Below are 22,462 nucleotides of genomic sequence, written 5' to 3'. Positions count from 1 at the left end.
TTTCTTCCGTATATATCTGAAAATAACAATATGCGAGTATAAGAGTAGGATCTTACCTGATACAAAAAGTAATTGGGTATAAGACTTCCCAATGCACAAGTAAGCAACAAACCTTCTGTAACAAGCGATGATCTCATAAACAAACTAACCCACCAACCTTTACCAATATTTTGATAAATTGAACCTAAGTTTTTGCCTCCATCTCGTCAACCTTTAGAGCATATAAGAAGAGTTTAAATGATACTTGCAACCAGTAATCACCAAGAAAGTGAATTAAAAATATAGGAATATAATAAAATTTCTTGATAGCCAATCTACACATGCCAAACTTCATCAACCCCGTGCATACCAGACTATACCATAGCAAGATTTGGCATGAAAAAAGAAGCATTAGATTAAAATCAGAAATGAATAGCTTTATAATCATCAATGTTATATAAAACTACGATTGATCTAGAGAAGATCTCTACTTAGAGGTGAAACATTGGCGTAGCTATATATCAGGGGCTTTTTTTTCCTCAGTGTCTCTGTAATTGCAGACATGGAAATGCTTTTCGCCATGTACAAAATAGAAAAATATGATACAGAAAACCAATTTTCAAGTGATCTGCGCATTCATAATAGATAGTTTCAAAATTTTCCTGCAGAAACCATCATTCTTCTTACAGGTCAAACAGCATTAGAGGTTGTAGCAACCTGAGCTGGATGGTGCTAAGCTTTGCTGTGATTACTAGATTCGTCTACATAACCTTAGAAGACACAATATCATGACTAACCAGAAACTAAATGCCTTTGTAAATTATAACAGGGGTCCAAAAGTTCAGCTTAGGAGCTTCAATTGCTTTGTTATTGCTAACATTCTTGACAAACTGGAACCTGTCACTGGTATATGACTGGTAAAAGCATTCATCTCAGATTAAGAACAACTCTAGAAATAAAATTAGCCTTATTGCTAGATGGAACATTGAAAAGATTAAGTTCCATTCTGGACATTCTATTTAGCCACAATCAAAATTGACAGCCAATGCAGAATGAATAATCTACTGACGAACAAAGTGATACAAAATGGAAGAATCAGAGTCGGCATTGATACGAAAATTTTCTGTAAATAATATCGATATAACAAAATGGGGGAAAGTGCGTCGGAAATCCAAATCATTAGCTGCCAACAATTCTGGCAATTAGCTTTGTGCAAGAAAGAAATAGGTTCCTTTTATTGCAGTCGTGAATTCCAAAACAGTAAAATAAGACTGAAAACACATAATTAGCTTCCCGCAGCATATTGTCCGTGCAAGTCTGGCTCAAGTTCACACCGCTCATCTCTTATCCTAGGAATTTCCACACAAATTATCTACGCGTTTCATCAATCAAGATGAACCCAGTGCTGGTTTATCACCACAAAAGGCTAGAATATCGGCTCAGAGTGACAGAACTACTCAGCTATATTCAGTTAACAATCCTTAGAAACCACGCTTGGCTTCTTACGCACAATGTCAAGAAAAAAATCAGTCAAAATTGTCTCGTAGTGAGGCATCTTCGCATACCCTGGAAAGTAATTGATATCAATAACAAGATGCCGTCCTTCAACTCTACTGTCCCTTATCATATCAAAATTGAAAAGGTTCAACTTCAAAGCTTCCCTCAACTGACTAGCTACTTCCGTCACAAAACTAGATGGCGGAAGCTCAGCCGCCTCAATCAGCTTCTCCACGCTGTCATCGCTCTGATCCTGAGCAGTCACATTCGATATCTGTGAAAACGACACCGAATTCTCCGAAACGCCCAATTTCTCCTCTGAGATATCCGGCAACGATTTCCTCTTCACACACTGAATGTGCTGGCCCGCCACGTATACCTTGAAAATGACCCCTCCATGATTCACGAACTCCTGCAGTACAAACGGCTGGCTCCAATTCAGCCCTCGCAAGCCCTCCTCGTTGAAAACCAGCGACATCTGGTGAGAGCACGCGGTCCCATTCGCCACCAGAGGTTTGGCAATCACCGGAAACCTCAAACCACTCGACGCGACGCGGTCAATCAGCGATTGGGGATTTTCCACAGACACCTGCTTTGGGACCCCAATCGAAAATCCGTTCGCGATTTCCAGCTGGTTCACCGCCTGCAGCATGGTTACCCGATTGTGGAGGCGCTCGATCGCCTCCGGGCGGTCAATTACGACGATGTTGGGGTTTTGCACAAGGAGCTGCTCGAGCTGGTTCCGCCATTCCGGGTCGGGTGATTTGTGGATGATGCAATCGAAGGGTAATTGATCGATCAGGGGTTTGGTGGTTTGGATGGGAAATAGATCGATTCCTCTCTCCTTGGCGAGATTGAGGAGTGACGGTTGAATGAAACTCTTCACTTTCTTAGGCGCCAGAGCATAACCTATGCGGTACCTTGGCTTAGATTCCTCCGACATCGTATCGTAGTTTGGAATTCTTCGCTGAGGAAGAGAAGGTAAAGAATTAGGGCAAACGATTTTGGGTTTTTCCCTTCAGTTTTTTTGCCGGTAATTTCAAATTTTATCTTTAACATTGCAGAATCAAAAGAACAAAAAAATAATTTTTAAAAAAGGAATGGAAATAAAATTATTGAAGATAAAATTCAAAATATATTGATAAAGCATCTAAATGAAATTTTATCTACATGCACTAATTCTAAGTTATAATAACGTAAAGAAAATAAATTAAAAATCAACTAAATTAAAAGAAAATCTCCATTTATAAAAAGAAAAAATGTCAAAACCAATTAACATTGATTAACAACTTTTCATCTACTTATTCTAATTACCCAGAAAAATAAATAAATATCAAAACAACTTATAAAATTTAGAAACAAATAATTTACAAAAGGAAAAAAAAAATTCAAAACTAATTAATGTTTAACCATATCTGCATTATTCCAAGTTCTTCAACAAAAATGATTTGTCCTCAAATATTGAATACATCGCAACTTCAAAGGGAGAAGTAAATGAAAAGGGTATATCATAAATTTTATGTCTTCTCCAAAGATAAAAGGTATATTGAAAAGGTAAATGATTATTTTTTAAAATGTTAGTTGCTAGACTGCATTTTACAAGAATGCAACGATACTATTTTAAATACTATGCATCAAAATGAACTAAGCAAGGTACTATTTTACTAGAATGGGTATTTAAGATTATATGGAAGCAACAAGATGAGTTAATGGACAATTCATTCTTTACTCAAATGTTTCCTTTTCCAAATATTTTAGATTATAGGAATAATGATTCAGATGATAAATTTGATGCCATTATAACGGCCGCACAAGAGGAAGAGATGAGTAGTTGGCGGACGAGGGGCCATCGCGGCTCCATTCGGGACATCGAGTGATTCATCGTGGTAGGCAAGAAGGTCATGTCGCGATTACTTATTTGAGCATCCCGTGTATCCTGCAAACTTACTCCGTAGGAGATTCCGCATGAGTCATCCTTTTTTTAGCCGGATTGTTGACGATGTGGTAGCTCACAATGCGTATTTTCGCCAAAGATGTGATGCTACCGGTCTTCCCGGTTTGTCCTCTCTTCAGAAGGTCACGACAGTCACAAAGATGCTTGCCTATGGCCAACCAACGGATTCTGTAGATGAATATATTAGAATCGGAGATAGTACTATTTGAGAGAGTTTTTGAAAATTATTGTAGAGGTATATAGCCCACAATACTTGAGGGCTTCAAACAACAATGATATAGCTCGACTACTAGCACTTAGAGAACAACGTGGGTTTCCAAGTATGTTAGGAAGCATAGGTTGCATGTACTGGAAGTGGAAAAATTGTCCAACTGCGTGGCAAGGTATGTATACTGGCCATTGTCAAATTCCAACAATAACCGCAGCGCAATCCTTCAAGGAACCAAAGCACTATCTCAATCTCTCAAACACAAATATCTTTCTTCTATCTTCTTTTCTATATTTATACCTTTGATTTTTCGTTTGCCTGATATTGAAAAGGAATTGCTTGGCTTTGGGAGTAGAAGTGAATGAGGTGAAAGTCTATTCTTGGTGTCTTTTTATTTTGAAAATTAGGGTTTAGAATTTAATAGTATTATGTTTATTATTGGTGGAATTAATTTCATAAAAGTAACAACCAATTAAAGAGAATTCAATATATGCTCAGTTTTATTTTTAAGATTTTGCCACTTCTTTATCTCCCGCCAAGCTCAAAAACAGCTTTTTCTATTTGAGTATGTTTTTCTGTCAAAATGTAGTAAATTTGGCAGAATGTTTTTCTGTCAAAAAGAGGTAAATTTGGCAGTTATCATGATTTACCTTCTCATTTACCTATCCCTCGGAGTTGCTTTTATTACGGCCAAATATTTCTTTATGATCCAATTTAGTACTCGTTTGTTTTGTTTCGACCCTCCAACGTGGATGGAAGTTAAGTATTCATTTTTTGTTGTTGAAAGCCATTTTAAAAAAATTGCTTGAACATTTTGGGCAAATAACAAGCCACTCTTCTTTACATGTCATGTCAATAACATATCGTGGTGTCTTTATTGATTCCATGGAATATGGATAATAGAAATCAAAATTGTTACCATGTAAGTAGAATTGGATGAATCATTGTACATTCTCTAATAAGAACCAAATGGAGTGTCTTCTTCTTATGTGTTCTCTGTTTTTACACATGGCTCCGCAATATACAATATGATGGAGTCGTACAATCTTCGACCATTTATACCAAACTCAAACTCAATTTTTGAATATACGTCACACTAAAAAATAGTTTTACTCCAACCATTTACACCAAATTCAAAATTTACACCATTTTTGGATTTTTGTCTCACAAAATTTTTGCAATAACACCATATTTGGTGTTGTTTCACAAAAAACACCAAAAATGTGTTTGAGTTTGGTGTATGAATTGGAGAAGATTTCTACACCAAAACTCATTTATGGAGTATGGTTGGAGATGGTCTTACATGAATATATGCAGTAGTATATTTTAAAAAATAAATTGTAATTTTTCACTTATATTTGAATTTTTAAAATATCAAAAAAATAACAAAATAAAAAAGAATAAGTAAAGAAAAATAAATACAAAGAACCAATTTTGAAGTTCATCAGTACTTAAAAAAAACGGTTTTGTTACAAAGCTGCCTAAAACCCTAAACCCTTCCCTCCATCGTCTCCGTTGAGCTCATGGCGTCGGCAGTGGCGCTCAAGAAGAACTACCGATGCTTCCAATCTCTGCACCGGTTCTACACCGGCGGCTCTTATGCCGTCGCCTCCGACGCCTCTTTCATTGTCTGCGCCTGCAATGACACCATCAAGCTCGTCGAATCTTCTAAGAGCATCCACTATAGAGGAGCCGCGGCCGGGCCACGGGAGAGCCGCGAGCCGCGGCTCCCTATAGTGACGGGGGTGGGCAGCCGCGGCGGGGGAGGGGGGGGGTGGACATGGGAGCGCCACGATCGTGGCCTGGCCGCGGCCCTCCTATTGCATTGGCCACGGGCCGCGGCTCTCCTATTTGCTGAATTTTTTTTTTTTATTTTAAATTTTCGAAATTTTTTCTATATATACCTAAAATTCATATCTTATTTTTACTCTACTCTCACACACAATTTACCCTATTCCCTTCAATTTGAATTTTTGTGAAATGCAAGGTGGAGATGATCACGGTTATGGAGATTTGGGACAGGGGAGCTTTCCACCCCCCCAACGCTGGAGATCGATTCCCACCCCTCCTCCACCCCAGATGTGGAGTCCGCCATCGCCGGCGCCATAGCAACAAACACCCCAAAACCGGGGTCAGTCCCCGGCTTATCAGCAGAGATATGCGGGTCGTACCCAACCGGGGACCGGCGACTACCGACCCAACATGGACGCGATAAACTTCTCGTCCCAATTTCAATCCTCCCAATTCCAGAGCAGTCAATCTCCGCTTGATGAATCTGATAGATTCACATGGGAACAATTGATGGGGTCGCCTGATACCCCGACGCCGACGCCCGGTCGTGTAGAGACGGGGAGAGGAGGCGGTGGAAGAAGCAGCGGCGGTGGCAGTCGAAGTGGCGGCGGCAACGGTGGGCGAAGGGGCGGCGGCGGCGGTGGGCGAGGCGGAGGATCCGCGCGAGGTGGCGGCAATGGCGACGACGGGTAGCAAGGCGGCCGCGGTGGTCGCGGACAAGGCGATGGCGGCGGCGGGCAGAAAGGCGGCGGCGGTGGTCACGGAGATGGCGATGGCGGTCGTGGTCGACGAGGGTTTCTGTAGACAGACGCCGAGTCCATTGCTATTGCTAGGGCATGGGACGCGGTGACGACAGATGTCATAGTTGGCACGGATCAGACCGACTTATGCTTCTGGCGGAAAGTCTTGGTGGTGTACAATGAATTCAAACCGCCAAGGAGCGTCGACCGTACACCCGATCAGATTCGGAAGAAGTTCGGCAGGATCACTACAGCTCTTCGGAAGTTCATTGGTATATACGAGAACCAAATGCGCACTGCTCAGAGTAGCCGCAGCGAAGCCGACATAAAATCCCCGTCGATGCAGTTGTTCAGTGTGCAAGTAGGCAAGAAGTTTACCTATTGGGCAGAATTCCTCGTTCTGGGGGACTCCCCAAAATTCAGAGCCATCTGCGAGAACGCGTCTGATTCTGGGGCCGAGCCGTACAAGACGGGGCAGGGGCGGCAACTGCAGTAGTAGTAGCGGCGGTTCAAGGACCTTCGACCTCAACGACGAGGTTATGGAGGAGCCCCCCCCCCCCTCTTCACTATCCCGGTGTCCACGGCCCCTGGGTCAACAGTCCGCAATCTGAGCCGCTAGATCCGCCTCCGCCGCTGCCTCCCAACATTCTGCTGCGGGCCCGTCTGCACCCTCCCCCCCCCCGGATCGGCCCGAGCGGCGTTGAACAACACCGCGGTGCAGATGATAAAGGAACTCAAGGACACTCTGGCCTTGTATGAGAAGTCGACATACCCGACTACCAAGATGATGTAATACGACCTTACAGTGAGGCTGAGGTCGTTGTTGGGGTGGGAGGACACGGCGGCGGCGGCGACGGGACCTCAGAGCGGTGGCGGTGGTGGTGACGGTGATGGCGTTGGCAGTGACGATGCAACGGGTGAAGATGAAGCGGCGGATTCTGATGATGACACCGAGTAGTCGGCGATGGCTGTGTTTTTTTATGTTTTTGTTTGCGTGTTCTAAAACAATTTTCGTTGTATAATTTTACCCCGTTCTATAATACAACGAAGTTTTAGTTTTCGATTTAGTTTTCATTAAATTATGCATTTTATTTAATTATTGTAGTCTAACAATTTTTATTGTAGTAGAATTAAAATATAAACAAAATGGAAAAAATAAATTTTTTGGTGGCTTGGCCATGTCCACTATAGTGGGAAACATGGGCATTGGTGGCCTGACCACGATTTTGTGGCCTGGCCACACTTTGTGGTTTGGCCCGGCCAACTATAGTGGACACTCTAACTCCGCCCGGCCAACTATAGTGGACACTCTAACTCCGCCATCAGATCAACCATAGAAGGCGACTCCGAACCTGTCACTGCCCTCATCCTCAGCCCCGACGACAAGTTCGTCTTCTCCTCCAGCCACAGCCGCCAAATTCGAGTATGGGAGGTCTCCACGCTCAAATGCATTCGCTCGTGGAAGGTCCGGTGCTATTTCATTATGTTGTTTGTTGATTTTTGTATGGTGATCAGATAATGTTTTTGGTATTGAAGAATTGAAGCTTGTTTCGAAGAGGTCGCTGTTCATAATTTTAGTTGATTTAGCTCGGTTATAGAGCTGGAAATGAATCGAATCAATCTGATTATGATACTATTCAACAATGTAAGCATGTGAATTTGTTTGAGTTTCAATTGTTTTTTTGATGAGGTTAGACACGTGAGCTTTATGATTTGCCAAGCCTTAGACTGCTGTATACATATGGAAATGACCTTTTCCTCTGTTATTATAAACAGAGGTGGAACTTGCTTTAGGCTGAGAATTATGATTGCATGTCTAGCATTTTCGTCTAGTTTACATACCTGAGTTTATTTGAAATTAATTTATATATTGGCTTGTTGGGGTTAGGGGCATGAAGGGCCAGTAATGGGAATGGCTTGCCATTCCTCAGGAGGGTTGTTGGCAACAGCTGGTGCAGATAAGAAAGTGCAAGTGTGGGATGTTGATAGAGGCTTCTGCACACATTATTTCAAGGGGCATAAAGGGGTGGTAACCAGCCTCATGTTTCACCCAGACCCGAACCGATTACTTGTGAGTTCACTTTATTGAAACAAAGAATATCTCAATGAGGTCTAATTTTCTAATAGTCTTCTGGATATCTTACTTTGGAAATCTCGCTTGGATGGATTGGATTGAAGTGATTAAATTCTGTACAGATCTTCTCCGGTGGTGATGACAGCACTGCTAGGGTGTGGGACCTTGCGAAGAAAAAGTGTGCCGCAACACTAGAAAAACATCAATCAACTGTTACTTCAATTGCAATATCCGAAGATGGATGGACCTTGGTGACTGCTGGAAGAGACAGGTAAATCCATAATGTTCTGGCCTATTTATGTTTCTATGATACTAATGCAATAATTTGTATGATAGAGGACAAGAAAATGTAACTGCAAAATTTATTGTATACTCTTTCTAGAACAAATTCATGAGTCTACTCTTTCTAGATTGACGAATTTTGACATGAGGTTTTGAGTTTTAATTCGTGAATTTATTGTATTTTGTTTTGATTTATGTATATTTGGTGGTAGTTGATGTTTGTGGTATTAATTGACTGACATGGTGAAGCTGTAACCGTTAAATAGTATGGGCAGCGTGTACGCGTGGTATGACAGCTCACTAGTGTTTGGTTTGTGCTCATTCAATTCATCAACATTTTTCCACAGAGGGCTCTTTGGAGTTGTGGTAAATTTAAGTTCAAAGCTTTCTTCTCTTTGGATTTCTTTGGCAACAACGTTGTTGTGCTCTATTTAGGAAATGAAAGTGGACTGTGAGCTCTATTTATTTCCCTAACTTACGATGATACTGCCTATTTTCCTCTTCAGGATGATTGTATACAATGACTGCTTTAGGCAATTCATGAAATCCAGGAAGATTTTCAATTATTTTTGCAATAATTAAGTGGTTCGGTAAGATTACCCTTTCAACATGGATGCCGTGGATTATAATTTGCAAGCTTTTCCATTTGCGCCACCACTAAACGAAAGTGCACCATCTTATGCTCTTAAAAGATTCATATAAGGACTATTCAGTTTGCAAGATTGTATTTTGAGATTAAAAATGTATGGTGTGTTGTCATGACTAATTATCATAAGACTATCCATTTAGTATTAAGTTGTGAGATTATTTTAGTTGGAGGGGATGACTATGACTAATTATCATGAGACTATACATCTAGGATTAAGGTGTGATATTCAATCTTCTGAACCAAGCATGATACATATTTAATCATGAGATTTAATCTTGTCAACCGGTGTGTTTGGGCGATGAGATTGAATCTCAATCTTAGATAAACAATCATATGATAATAAGTTATAGTCAACCTCTCCAACTAAAATAATCTCACAACTCAACCTAGATTATATCTTAGTAGTACTATTTTATTTAGGAAACCAAACACCACCTTATACTACTATGCGTAAGCGGAGAAATTGGAAGCCATCATCAAGACAATCCAATAGACAATGTCGCTTATAGCCAATCAAAAGACTAAAGATTTTAGTAATTTAAAATGACCGAAATTTAACATAAATAAGCCTAAGAATTTGAGTTCAAATTTCGTTGAATAAATCCGAATAATACTCTCTCGTGTAACTACACATTGCTAAGAGTCTTATCTAGATATAAATTGATTATCTTTAAACTAAATTAGTATGGTTGCAATTTGATTTGAATTGATTTACTTTGTCATTTTTTCTCGAATATGTGACGATGCTATTTGTGTAAAGAGCCAAATACACATGCCCCAAAAGCCAAACCAACCATCTACAGTTGAGAAACAGCACGTTTTTTTCCTACCAAACTTTTTCATTTTCTTCTGAATTATGGCTCCAATTCTTTCTCTCTCATCATTCATCATTATCGTATAGCATTCTGCAAGTGGAATCAATCATTGACAATACTTATATTTTTAAATTTTGAACTGCTCTTTTTATAGGCCAATCTTTTGATACAAATCCTAAAAATATGACTTATTTAATATTACATGCTACATCTATGATTAAAAGCTTCTAGACCACTATCTTGGCGACTATTATAAGAAGAAAAATAATAGTACAATTCATATAAAATTGGAATGCTTCAATCATAGTCAACTTTATTCAATAATTCAACTGTGCTCTCTGTTCTGTAAAATTGATATTGGACTGACTACAAGCAGAAAGATTTAATGTCATTTAGAAAATTAAAAAGTCAAATTTTGTATTACAATGGTTCAATTTTACATTTGAATGCACATCGTGAGCAGTAAAATTAGGCGATTAAATATTATTTCATTCTTAAAATCTCTGAAGATAATTACACACCAAACTTTAATGAAACAACTGTTTTAGCATCTTGACTAATTTTAATTATTTCAATTGCGTAGAGAAGACTAATTTAGAGTCATTGTCGAGGCTTCTTTCTAGATATTATCTACACTAATTGCTGCTACTATTTGTAGAGCTGGCCTCTTCATAACTATCTCATCATAAAAACGACTATAAATCACATTTTAGTTGGTAAAGCGTTTTTTCCTACGTTCAATAGGAATAATAGCAACTGGCCTCTTCATAAATCATACTAATAACAACTTTGAATCACATTTTAATTGGTAAAACACATTCAATAGGAATAGCAGCAACTAGCCTCTTCCTAACTCATAATAATGACTATAAATCACAATTTAGCTGGTAAAACGTTTTTTCTACCTTCAATAAATCGAAAATCATTATTATTCTTTATGAAAAAAAAAACTCATTACTATTAGCAGAGTATTAAAATAATAATAATAAATAGAGGATTAAAATAAGTATTGTTGTTTACCTGTGACTAACTACCACCTTCCCAACCATCTGCTAACGACACACTCTTTCAATGCCCATTTCCCCTCTTTCCCTCTCTCTTTAAATACGTATACCCCTTCGATAATCCCTCAACTTCCTTTCAAAACACACACACACACACACACACACACTCTCTCTCTCTCTCTCTCTCTAAAACCCCTCTACATTGTTGACATCCCTCCCACTCTGTACAGCTCCGCAATGGCGCCAGCTTCTTTCTGGAACTCATCCAAAACCGTCTGCGTCATGGACGCCTCCGGCCGCCTCGGCTCCGCTCTCGTCCACCGCCTCCTCCGCCGCGGCTACACCGTGCACGCCGCCGTCCATAGCCACGGTATGTTTATTCACCTCTCTTATCTATCTACCTCTCTAATTTCAGTCGCGTTGATCGATCGTAATTAGGTTTTCCGATTTTCAATTTGTGATGTGAAATTGGTTGGATTTTCAGAGGAGATGCATCGTTACAAGAGGCAATCGATGGAGAAGAAGGAGCTGAGAGTGTTTCATTCGGATCCATTGGATTATCACAGCATTTTGGATGCTCTCAAAGGCTGCTGCGCCTTGTTCTACTCCTTCGAGCTCCCCTCCGATCACCCTACCTACGATGTAAGCTCGTCTCCGATTTTTTCCCCCTTTCACCTAATTCCGCTAAAAATTGTAGAGATAGAGACAAATTAGGCCGATTGTTTTTGCAGCTTATTAAATTCATGAATTTCATTTGATAGCTCATAAACCAATTTCCAATGGCTGCTTCTAGAAGGATATTGATTGAGTCTTATTTTTTCTCAAGTTAGGGACGGCTTATATGAGAAAACCACCAAAACCACGTGTGCACGTAAAATCCAAATATATATTTCAAATCTCATATGTATTCAATTTTCATTCAGTCATCCATTACGTTACTCTGTATTTTTTCACCTTCAACTTTATTTTATTTGCATAAATAATTCGATTAAAAATTATCAAAGGAATTCAATTTTAACTGATTTTTAATCATCAGCTTCATTTTTTAAAAGTTCATCTCTCTTCAATCTTTTATCGTTGAATTGTAGTTAGGAATTCGCCCACACGAAATCTAGAATGCGACATAAATCGGAATTAAATGTCGTTTGGAATTCAAATGGAGACACCCTTTAAAACGATCCGACAGCTTTAGCTGTAAACTAATTGTCTTCGTCAAAGTTACAAGAAAGCGCAATTGATCACGTTAGTGTGATTATATTTGTGCAGGAATTTATGGGTGAGCTGGAAGTAAGAGCGGCCCACAACGTGTTGGAGGCGTGTGCTCAGACGGACACCATCGAGAAGGTTGTCTTCACTTCGTCCGCAACGGCTGTGGTCTGGAGGGAACATGGCGATAGCCGGACGTCCGATGTCGATGAAAGAAACTGGAGCGATGTCAACTTTTGCAAGAAGTTTAAGGTATTTGGTTAGCTAGATAATGTTTCTTTTATTACCGATTTGACTGTGTCTTGTTATAGTTTTTCATCTCGTATTCTCGTATGCAGTTGTGGCACGGCCTGTCGAAAACCATAGCCGAGAAGACGGCATGGGCGTTGGCAATGGACCGGGAGGTGAACATGGTGTCGATAAACGCGGGGCTGTTGATGTACCCTGACTTGAGCATCAAGGACCCCTACTTGCTTGGGGCCGCTGAGATGTTCAAGGACGGTGTCCTTGTCACTGTCGATCTCGACTTCCTCGTTGACGCACACATTTGCGTCTTCGAGGACGTCTCCTCATATGGCCGGTACCTGTGCTTCAATGGCATCATAAACTGCAACGATGATGTGGTGAAGCTGGCAAAGATGCTCCTACCGTCATCACCGTCACAAGACATGTAAGTCTGGTAGCTTGGTGGCAGAGCTAGAAATATTTTAGAAACCATGATAGAATCGATAAAATCTTTCTGTCTCTGTATGTTAAAATTCGTGAATCTTGTTGCGATCACAGGTTCGACGACGACGACAGTGTGCACCAACAGAGGATAAGCAACGGGAAATTGCGCAAGTTGATGGTGGATTTCGAGAGTAGATTGCAAATGACAAGCGAAGATGAATGAATCAATCAATTGATTTGTTCAAAGGGAAAAACAAAAAGACACAAAAGCACAAACAGTTTGCACACAAGGAGACGATGCATTTTGGCAATGCAACACTGCATACGTTGAGTGAAAATGAAGAAAAGTAAAGTCTTAGACATATTAGAATATTTTCAAGCTCACTAAAATAGTGTGTAGCATATTCCCAATGTATATCCGATTCTTTGAACCTAGCAGAAGAAGAAAAGGGTAAAGTGGCTGATGTCATGAGATTATTCCTCACAATGAACTTGGCCAAGTATAATCCAAATCCCAGCAACAAATTTTGACAAGCCTACTTTTTACAAACATCATACTAATGCTACTTTTAAATAATAATCTATGCTCATAAATTTACAAACCACAATCCATGGATTAGATACATGCATTCAAGAGAGGAAGAGGGAATAGTAAAGTACTACAACTTAAACTGCTACCTCATATATGTGGTGGTTACTATATGCAGTGCTCAAACACTCAGTGAGATCGAAGTAATTGTAGAAAGCTTATACTTGCATAATCTAGTAGAGTTCTGCGGCCTAAAAAGTACCTCCGTGCTCGATCTAACAGCAACTTCTTTCCATTGTGACGACCAAGAAGGTCCTTCAACGCGATAATCACGCAAAGCATACAAGACTTGGACTTCTGAATGAACTGCAAGGAACAAACCCGGCAGCAAGACATGTGAAGAAGTTCTGTGAATGAGATGCAGATTTTTTGTGGCAAAATCCAACAGAGGGGACGAAAGAATTTACCAAAAGAAAACATGCTAGTCTTCTGAAAGGTCATATGACTGACTTTCGATCTTTTGATCTTTCTTAACGCCTGGAGGTCGTCTTGTTTGCCTTTGAATTCTAGAAACTCTCCCAAAATAGACTTATTCCCTTTGACCTCCAACCTGCATCACATTACGCCAATGTCCATATTCGTTAAGTTGCAGGCCAAGCTCCTTTAAAAAGTGAAAAGTCGAGCTAGTCTAAGGGGTCCAACACAACAACAACAAATCTCCGATGTTTCACATGATCTTTTCTAAATCAATGTGGTGTTAATTTATTGAGTCTATTTTTGAAGGGATGCTTGCAGCACAGGCCAACCCTTAAAGTTTTGTCAAACTGATTAGAAAGCTAGTAAGACACAATCGTAAAAGTGACTCTGAAACAAACCTATCACACGCTGGAGCAGTGCAGAGAACAGAGTTGAGCTTCTCGGAAAATGACTCCTGCAATTTCTTCCCACGAAAAAGCGCACCTTTGATCCATCCAGAATATGAACTATTTTGGTCGGGTTTTAATTGTGTCCACTGACCATAAGTAATGACCTCAGGTGGAAAGGGGACCGATTGGCTGATTGAAAAGCAGCAAGGTCAGAAAAATGAACGACTACATACAGTTTACAATTTACATACGCTGCATACACAATCACACACACCACACAATCACACTCCCACGGAACAAGTATGCATACTCCACACACGTACATACACACGTAACACCCTGGAGGAATCCTAAGAAACTTGCAAAGGTTAGTTTTCACTAAACACACAACTCATGTAGGAATCAAATAAAACCATAGGGAAAAAAAGTTTTTTCTCAATAGCAGGCAAAAACAGTCCCTCAATATGAAACCAATACAGATCAGTGGATCACCCAACTCCCAAGTCATAAACGAAGAAAAAACAGGAAAAAATAAATCAATCAAACATATCCCATAAAAACATAGAAAACAAAAATCATACCAAAAATTCGGATCAGGGCATATGACTTTATAAGATAAATATCCTTCTGGAAGAGCAACTCCCCTCTGTTCAAGGTACCCTTCAAGAATGGAAACCAAGTGCTCGATTTCAGCTACCTGAATTGTAAAAATTTAGATTACTTGTGGAAGGCATGAGTTCTTGCAAGAGAAAGAAAATCACTAGTTTTTGAGCTAGAGACGATGACACAACTCTTAGGATCAGAAAATACTTAACCACCAAGAGTTTTTGAAAATCTTATAAGATATCTTATCCTTATCTGTTCTAGACCAAAGTACTCTACAACTTCAAAATAATCTGTTATCCCACTAATATGGAATTGGCTCATTTTTAGATGAAATACAAGTCAGGTCAGCATGCTCTATGTGCCATAGTACTCAGTAACTTCAAATCCAAGTCCTTAATCTATCACACAAAAAGCTATGATTATGTACAGAAAGCACACAACGCCATCGAGGCTAATAGAAGAGTCAAATTGTTCACCTAGCAGTGGTTTCCAAATCCACCTCTAACTAAGTCATAGTACCCTATAGAAAATGTGGTGAAGTATGCAAAGTGTATGCAAACCAAGGTGGAATGGATGGAAGAATGTACTCCATAAAGAAAGTAGCTTACGGGATTGGGAAGGCGGTCAGTTCTTCGATGCTTTTTGTCAGTGCACACCCAATTACCATCCTTATCGACCGAAACAAACCCCGATACATTCTTTACAGAAATCACTATTGCCTCACTGCACAAGAGGAACACAACATTCATCCAACCGTAACAATTCAAATTCCTCTGTAAACTTCATGAATTACAAAACGAGCTGACGATTCACCAGGCAAAAACATCACTAGCTTAAACACACTAAACAATGTCGTACGAAACAAGACTACAGAATCAGTAAAGTAAGCACATGAAATTTATAAAAGAGGGAGACTTACTGATTCGTGACGAGAATAAGATCAATGTTTTTGCGAGAAGCAGAATCAGGGTCTGGAATTTGGAGCCCCACGTAAACTTTGCTCCCTGCATACAGCTTCTCCAATCTAATCCCACACAATTAGTACAATTAAAACATCAATAGAAATGAGGATAGTTCAATTCATAAAATTAATAAATGTAACCTTTTAGCGACGGCAGTGAGGGCATTAAAACGTGAGGAATCGAGATCGAATTCGGAATCGTCGTCGAAGAAAAATCGCTTAATTATCCGGTAGAAAACCAAACCGCATATCAATTCGGCGAACATCGTTAGCTTTATTGATTAATCTGTAAACTATGGCGAGAATTCTACAGCAATAGAGATTATTTTTGGGGTTTTGAATCTTAATGTTTAAGGATGGATGATATTATGACCCACGCTCTCTAATCATTGATAGAAATTTCACATTCTCACCGCTCTTTCACTCGACTTTTGTAGTATTTTTTTTTCTTTTTTAAATAGCAAGTAACGATGATTCAAAATGTCAAATAGATCACTATGAATTTGCGAAGAAATGAAAATTTCTAATGACGGAGGAAAAGTACTACTACTAAAAAATGCAAAATGAATTTTTATAGAATATTTTTAATACCATCTCTAGTTATACACTAAAATTTATTTTTGGTATAGATAATTTTTTCAAGTATATATCAAACTAAAACCTATTTTTAGATTTTTTTAATGAAATAACACCAAATATGGTGTTACTGCAAAATCTTTGTGAGTCAAATATTCAAAAATGGTGTAAAACTTAAATATTGTGTAAATGATTAGAGTAAAACAACTTTTTAACGTGATCTTTGCTTAAAAATGAATTTGAGTTTGGCGTAAATGGTCGGAGATGACCTAAGAGAAGAGAGGTAAATAGAAAACTAAAAAGAAATAATTAACATATTTATTTTTATCTCTTCTCAAAAAAAATGCGCTAGTTATTTTTATATACTACTAGTATTTTTCAATTTATCTTCTTCCCTTGTCATCGCCATTTTTTAAGAAGTATATATACCTTTTAAGTTTATAGTAGGATAAAAAAAAATGCATCCTAAGTGAGTCAGATATAATCATTGACTTGCCATGAAAAATAACAAACAAAATGTAAAATTTATACAAATATTTTAGACCAATTTTAAAGTTTGTTGGAAAATACCAATTTTTATCCAAATATAAATAATGAAATTGATTCTTATATATTCCCTCGGTCATTTCTTTTAGACACGAGATTTAAGAAATTAATGTGTAAAGGTTGAAGTGGAAAGAGTAAAGTAAGAGAGATGAAGAGGGAGTAAAGACAAACTCAACTAGACGGAGAAAGTATAAAGTAACATATCATCGCGTAGCTTAGTTAATATGATACGACGGGAAGTCGTATTCACGGGTTCAACGAAGGTTTCTAGCGGGGGGATCGTTCGCGGAGGTTTTCTCCGTCGAGTAGCCGCTATCTGCTAGGGTTTTTTGATGGAACAAGGATACTTATGAGGAAAGTAAATAAACACAAAAAATAAGGTAAATTCTTATGAGGATACTTGCGAGGAAAGTAAATATATTGATTAATGATTTCAATCTACAGAATCCCTTTTTGTAACTAAGCATCCTAAGTTTGGTTCGACTCGATCATTCCGGAAAGAAACCAACAAGAAACTCCGAAACAGAGCTTATAATTCTGCTCGACTATAATTGTTCAAAAATAAAATAGTTTCTGGCAAAATAGATAATAAATAATCCAAATAACTAAATAATAAGACACTGTCACAACATACATCGCCATGCTCTTGTCATATGCCTTGGTACTTTGAACTCATATTTGTAAGATCTGAGAGGTGCACACTGACATAGTCATGCATAACATCCCCAATTCCCCATGCACAATGACATAACCGTGTACATTTCATTTCATCAGTACAGGTCAATACAAGATCCCGTGATGAGTAAATCACAACACGACATAGAATAAAAGATCAGACCTAATAAAAAAAACAAGGGCAAGTCCACAACATAACTCACATTACATTGTCAGACAAATAATATGCTAAACCATGATGATACAAATCTCCACTTTCAACTTTTCCAAATAAACCTAAGAGGGCTGAAATTGGAACAAAAAATGAACCAAATCACCAAAACCAAATTCCATTTCAAATATGGAAAAATATTCACTTTACCTCCCTAAACACAAATATATGTCTGCTATCACTTGTGATTGCTACTGCCCTTCTTCTTCAACAGGCTTCCAAACTTCTGCAGCAGAGCCTTTTTCTTCTTCTGACTGCCTGACTTCGACTGGGGGCTCCCGTTGTTCCCAGCACTATCACCCGACAACACCCCGTTCGCTTGATCATACATATCAGCGCCTTCGCCTTTTGACTCCAGCTCATCCTCAAATGATTCTTGCTCCGTTTCTCTCCCAGGAGAGAAGTCCTTCGCATCGATCTTGCAGCTTTCCCACATCTTGAGGTCGACCTCTGTGGATTCTGTGTTTCTTTCACCATCTTTTAGTTTCCCATTCGAGTTCTCAACTTCATCACCAGATGCATTCGCTTCGGCTTGCCCCTCCTTGATACGCAGCTCGTTCAGCTGAGATAGGGGTTCGGCTGCATGCCTCACATCTCCCCTGCCATTCTGTTCGGAGAATTCTACCACTTTTGGAAGCATATCATAGTCTCTCTCGCAGTCCGTTAGGTTGCCACTTTCTTCCTCCTGCTTGGCCAGTGCTTCTTCGAGTGACTTAGATAGCTCCTCGATTTTTTCCTGAGACGCTGCCTCCCTTTTGTGCAAATCCTCATTCTCTGCAAGAATCCTATGCAATCGGTTTTCCATCTCGTTCACACATTCTTTGAGCCTCGCGCTCTCCTCATTCGCTTCACCAAGTACTTGCTTTAGGTGAATTGCCTCTAAATCAGCCTCGCTGAAGGACTTATTCAACTGATCCCTCTCCTCCTTCGCTGCAGATGACTCTTCCTCCGCCAGTTTTAGCAAGCTCACCAGCCTTCTTACTTCATTTTCCATGCTATCATTCTCTTCTTCAGAGTGCTTCACCAAATTCACCATATCTACCTCCTTCTGCTGGTACTCAGCCTTTAAACTATCATAATCAAGCTTCGATTGTTCAAGCGATTCAATCAGCCTGCTTAGTTCATTTTTCATATGGCATTTCTCTTCTTCAGACTCTCTCACAGACTTCATCAAATCTTGATCTTTCTGCTCCAACTGAGCCTTTAAGTTACCATAATCGATCTTCGACTGTTCAACTGAATCAATCAGCCTGCTTATTTTGTTTTCCATATCGGATTTCTCATCTTCAGACTTTTTCACAGAATTTGCCAAATCTAGCTCCCTCTGCTCCAAATCGGCCTTCAAGTTACCACATTTATGCCTCAATTCCTCAGCCGAATCGGTAAGAGTATTGATCTGTTTTCTTGAATCATCGAGCATGCTTTCATACTTCTCATTTGTTGATTTCAGTGACAGTCTCAGATCCTCTATTTGTGTTTCATGACTTTCATTTTCAGCTTGACTTGAGATTAGCTTTTCTTTAACGTCTCTTGCTTCCGAGGAGACTTCGTGCAACGCTGATGCCAAACTCTCCAATGCCTTCTTGCTTTTCTCCTCTTCGTCTCTGGATGTTTCCAGCTCGTTCGTGAGCTTGTTCTTCTCTTCCAACAGCTTTTCTACACTAGCAGCTGCAATCTTTTCGTTGTTCAACGCCATGCTTCTCATTTCTCTCGCGGTTTCGAGTTCAGACTCGAGCACTTCAACCTTCTTCACCAGTTCAGAAGATTCTGCTCTAGCTCGCTCTAGACGATGCTCTGACTCCTCCAAGTCACCTTTCTGTCTCTCATTCGAGATCTCCAACAAATCGAGCTTCTCCTTGAGCAGCTCGATTTCAGACTTTGCATCATGCAGCAGATCATTACTGTCTTCCAGTTTCTTCGCGACCGTTCCAAGAGTTTCTGAAGCCGACTTCTCTGATTCACGTGCTTGCTCAGCCTGAGACGTTAGCTCCACGACTTGTTGATGAAGCTCCCTCACTAGATTATGCGCATAACATTCAGACAACTTTGAAGCCTCTAGATCAACATTGAGTTTCTCCATCGCAGCATCTTTTCCGGCCAATTTCTCCTCAACAAACTTCACTCGTTCTAGTTCTTGTCGAAGAGAATGTATTTCTAACTCCAAACCTGACACCAATTTGTTGTTCTCAACGGCCTGCATCTCCACCCTCGACTCAAGCGCAGATTTCAAGCGAATCACTTCAGCAGACAGTACCTCAACCTTCTCTGCATGAATCTCGGCTATTTTTGTTGCATCATCAGCATGGTTCAGTGCCTGGTTCTTAGCAGCAGACGTCATGGCCAGTTCTTGCTTCACGTTCTGAAGTTCCTGAGTCGTGGACAGCAGCGCAGCCACATCCATGGCATGCTGACTCCTCACATCCTCCAGCTCCTTCCTCCATTCGTCTTCCTTAATGTGATTCTCCCCAAACCCCACCTGCTCCATCTCAAGCGCCCGAAACTTCTCAATCTCAGTATTCTCCTCCGCACGTCTCTGAGCCTGCAGAGCTTCCTTAAGCTTCTCGTTCGCCTCAGCACACAATCTCTGGGCTTCCTTCACTTCATCAAGGGCCCTTTCCTTCTCCTTCTCGACTGAGACCAACTTCTCATTCGCCTTCTTCAGATCCTCCTGCGTTTGACTCAGCTCCGCCTGAAGCTCTGAAGAGGGCCTCACCAAACGCGTTGGCTTCCTCTGACACAAAACACAAGATCAGCACAATGCAACTACGCTATGAAAAACAGAGTTAGTTCGACTTACATCAGTTGGCGTGCTGGGCTTGGGAGACACCCTCTCCACTTTAGACTTGGGCGTGACAGATCCCGGGGAACGATCCATAGAGAGGCGGCCGTTTTGCAACGAGGAAATCGAATCACCACTAGGCCTAGCAAGTCCCCTGCTGATTCGAGGAGTTGCCGGTGATGCTTTAGCATTTGGAGTTCCAGATAAACTAGATCTACACAAAGCAGAAATTCTTCAACTCTCAACTTAAAAATCCAAGATCCACAAACGCACATTTCAGGAATGAAGTTCAATTCCACAAAAATGGATAATAATCCAAACATGGAATATTTTCTGCCAATTCCACTTCTACAGCAAGGCATTTTCACAACACATGCGAAATCCAAAAAAAAAAAAATTAAACGGAAAACCTAATTGAATTAAACACTAAAATACACAACAATTCAACCAAGATAACTATGCAGGTTCAAAAAAACAAGCAATTTTGCGGCAACCCAAAGAAATTAAAGTGACAATTTCTAACTACATTACGTTCTTATCTTCGCAATAGACACATATCTGATCATAAACACGAAAATGGCAGATTCAATTCAGAAAAAAAAAAAAATCAAACACACAAAAAAAATTTATAGCGAATGAGAAAGCAAAACCGCACCAGATCCACAACAAGAGTAGATAGAGCTACACTTACTTCGATTTAGCAGACATTGCGCAAAATCAAGAACCTCTCGCTTCAATTTCTTCAACAGCGAAGTACTAAAAAAGAAAATGGGGGTTTATCTATAATGTCGACATCGTGAAAAGAGAAAGGGAAATTATCACTCCAACTCTGAGAATAAACCTGAATCTGAAATCTTTAGTTTCAACAGAGTGATTATAGGAAACAGAAAAAATTGAAAAAGAAATATTTAGGGTGGTGGAGTTGAGTGGGGTGTTCTTGTCGCAGATTCTAACAAACCACCGCTGCTCTTTCTCTGTCTCTCCCTACCACCTTTACCAGTCCGACGAAATTACCAAATTGCCCCCTCCATTGCAAAGTCTAAAAACTGTCGCAGACAAAAAGAAGGGGAGAGAGGGGAGAATGTGAATCTACTGCTTTTTTCAGCTAAAATGGTGGATAAAGAGCTCTCTACAAAGTGAGAAACTTTAATCGCTTCAGAGCCATTTGCTTTTACTATTTTGTTTGCATTATGCAATTGAGCCTAATTTGTGGATTTGGTTTTAATTTGGAAAATTTCGTTGGGAAGAATAAAGCTTAATTAATTGTTTTTTTAATCGATGCAGCTCAGCTCTGTTTCTCCAGATAAGAAGCATCATTAATTAATTTCTTGGAATAAAATTGGAGAAAAAAGGAATGTTACATATGCTTTGACCATCAAAGTTCAGTTTTTACCCATTTTTGCCCATCATGTCATATCTCGAAATCATGAGAAAGTGGGTAAAAATATGTTTCAAGTTTTTTTATTCTTTATTTTTAATTGAGGCAGGGTTGGAAGAAATTGATCCTAGGAGCTAATGCTCCCTCCATTCAGATAATTTATCTCATCTTTCTATTTTGATCTGTTTCACATAATTTATTTCATTTTCATATTCCATTAACTTTTTCAATTCACTTTTTGTTATATTTTTTAAAATTCGTGCCCGATCAAGATGGAACAAATTATCTGGGAAGGAAGGAGTATTTTTAATATTCTTTACTTTAATCATATTAATGATTTACTGTATTATTTAATATTTTTATAGCCATCTTATTTTTTCTATAGTACTCTCACTGTCTTCCATTATTTAATTACATTTGTCTCAATAAAAGAAAGTATGTCATAAAATTTTGTGAAACACTACTAG

General features: G+C 39.5%; 4 protein-coding genes and 1 long non-coding RNA gene across 5 annotated transcripts; 2 read left to right on the top strand and 3 right to left on the bottom strand.

Moving 5' to 3' along the window:
• Nucleotides 1–1,138: 1,138 nt before the first annotated feature.
• On the bottom strand, nt 1,139–2,512 carry LOC125220775 (inositol-tetrakisphosphate 1-kinase 2). The gene has a single exon (XM_048122915.2). The coding sequence runs from the start codon at nt 2,417–2,419 to the stop codon at nt 1,451–1,453; it is 969 nt and encodes a 322-aa protein (XP_047978872.2). The 5' UTR covers nt 2,420–2,512; the 3' UTR covers nt 1,139–1,450.
• Nucleotides 2,513–7,570: 5,058 nt separating this feature from the next.
• Nucleotides 7,571–9,068, top strand: LOC148932732 (uncharacterized). The gene is made up of 3 exons (XR_016135023.1): nt 7,571–7,634; nt 8,058–8,240; nt 8,366–9,068. It is a non-coding gene; the product is annotated as an uncharacterized LOC148932732 (long non-coding RNA).
• Nucleotides 9,069–11,115: 2,047 nt separating this feature from the next.
• Nucleotides 11,116–13,764, top strand: LOC148932731 (cinnamoyl-CoA reductase-like SNL6). Its single transcript, XM_089065592.1, has 5 exons — nt 11,116–11,363; nt 11,478–11,635; nt 12,260–12,451; nt 12,538–12,869; nt 12,983–13,764. Exons 1-5 carry the CDS (start codon nt 11,231–11,233, stop codon nt 13,089–13,091), a joined length of 924 nt encoding a protein of 307 aa, XP_088921718.1. The 5' UTR covers nt 11,116–11,230; the 3' UTR covers nt 13,092–13,764.
• On the bottom strand, nt 13,424–16,272 carry LOC148932730 (uncharacterized). Its single transcript, XM_089065591.1, has 7 exons — nt 15,972–16,272; nt 15,789–15,893; nt 15,478–15,592; nt 14,845–14,960; nt 14,273–14,452; nt 13,865–14,007; nt 13,424–13,763 (listed from the first exon to the last, which is right to left on the bottom strand). The coding sequence occupies exons 1-7, from the start codon at nt 16,094–16,096 to the stop codon at nt 13,579–13,581; spliced, it is 969 nt and encodes a 322-aa protein (XP_088921717.1). The 5' UTR covers nt 16,097–16,272; the 3' UTR covers nt 13,424–13,578.
• A 1,502-nt stretch (nt 16,273–17,774) lies between these two features.
• Nucleotides 17,775–21,794, bottom strand: LOC148932729 (WEB family protein At3g02930, chloroplastic-like). The gene is made up of 3 exons (XM_089065707.1): nt 21,309–21,794; nt 20,636–20,831; nt 17,775–20,569 (listed from the first exon to the last, which is right to left on the bottom strand). Exons 1-3 carry the CDS (start codon nt 21,323–21,325, stop codon nt 18,017–18,019), a joined length of 2,766 nt encoding a protein of 921 aa, XP_088921833.1. The 5' UTR covers nt 21,326–21,794; the 3' UTR covers nt 17,775–18,016.
• Between the last annotated feature and the right edge of the window lie 668 nt (nt 21,795–22,462).

This window comes from Salvia hispanica, chromosome 2 (genome assembly GCF_029641045.1).
Source record: "Salvia hispanica isolate PSC_SH4W2 chromosome 2, Shi_PSC_v1, whole genome shotgun sequence".
Lineage (NCBI taxonomy): Eukaryota > Viridiplantae > Streptophyta > Magnoliopsida > Lamiales > Lamiaceae > Salvia > Salvia hispanica.
Note: the sequence above shows the minus strand (reverse complement) of the source record. Positions and strands in the feature narration are given on the sequence as shown.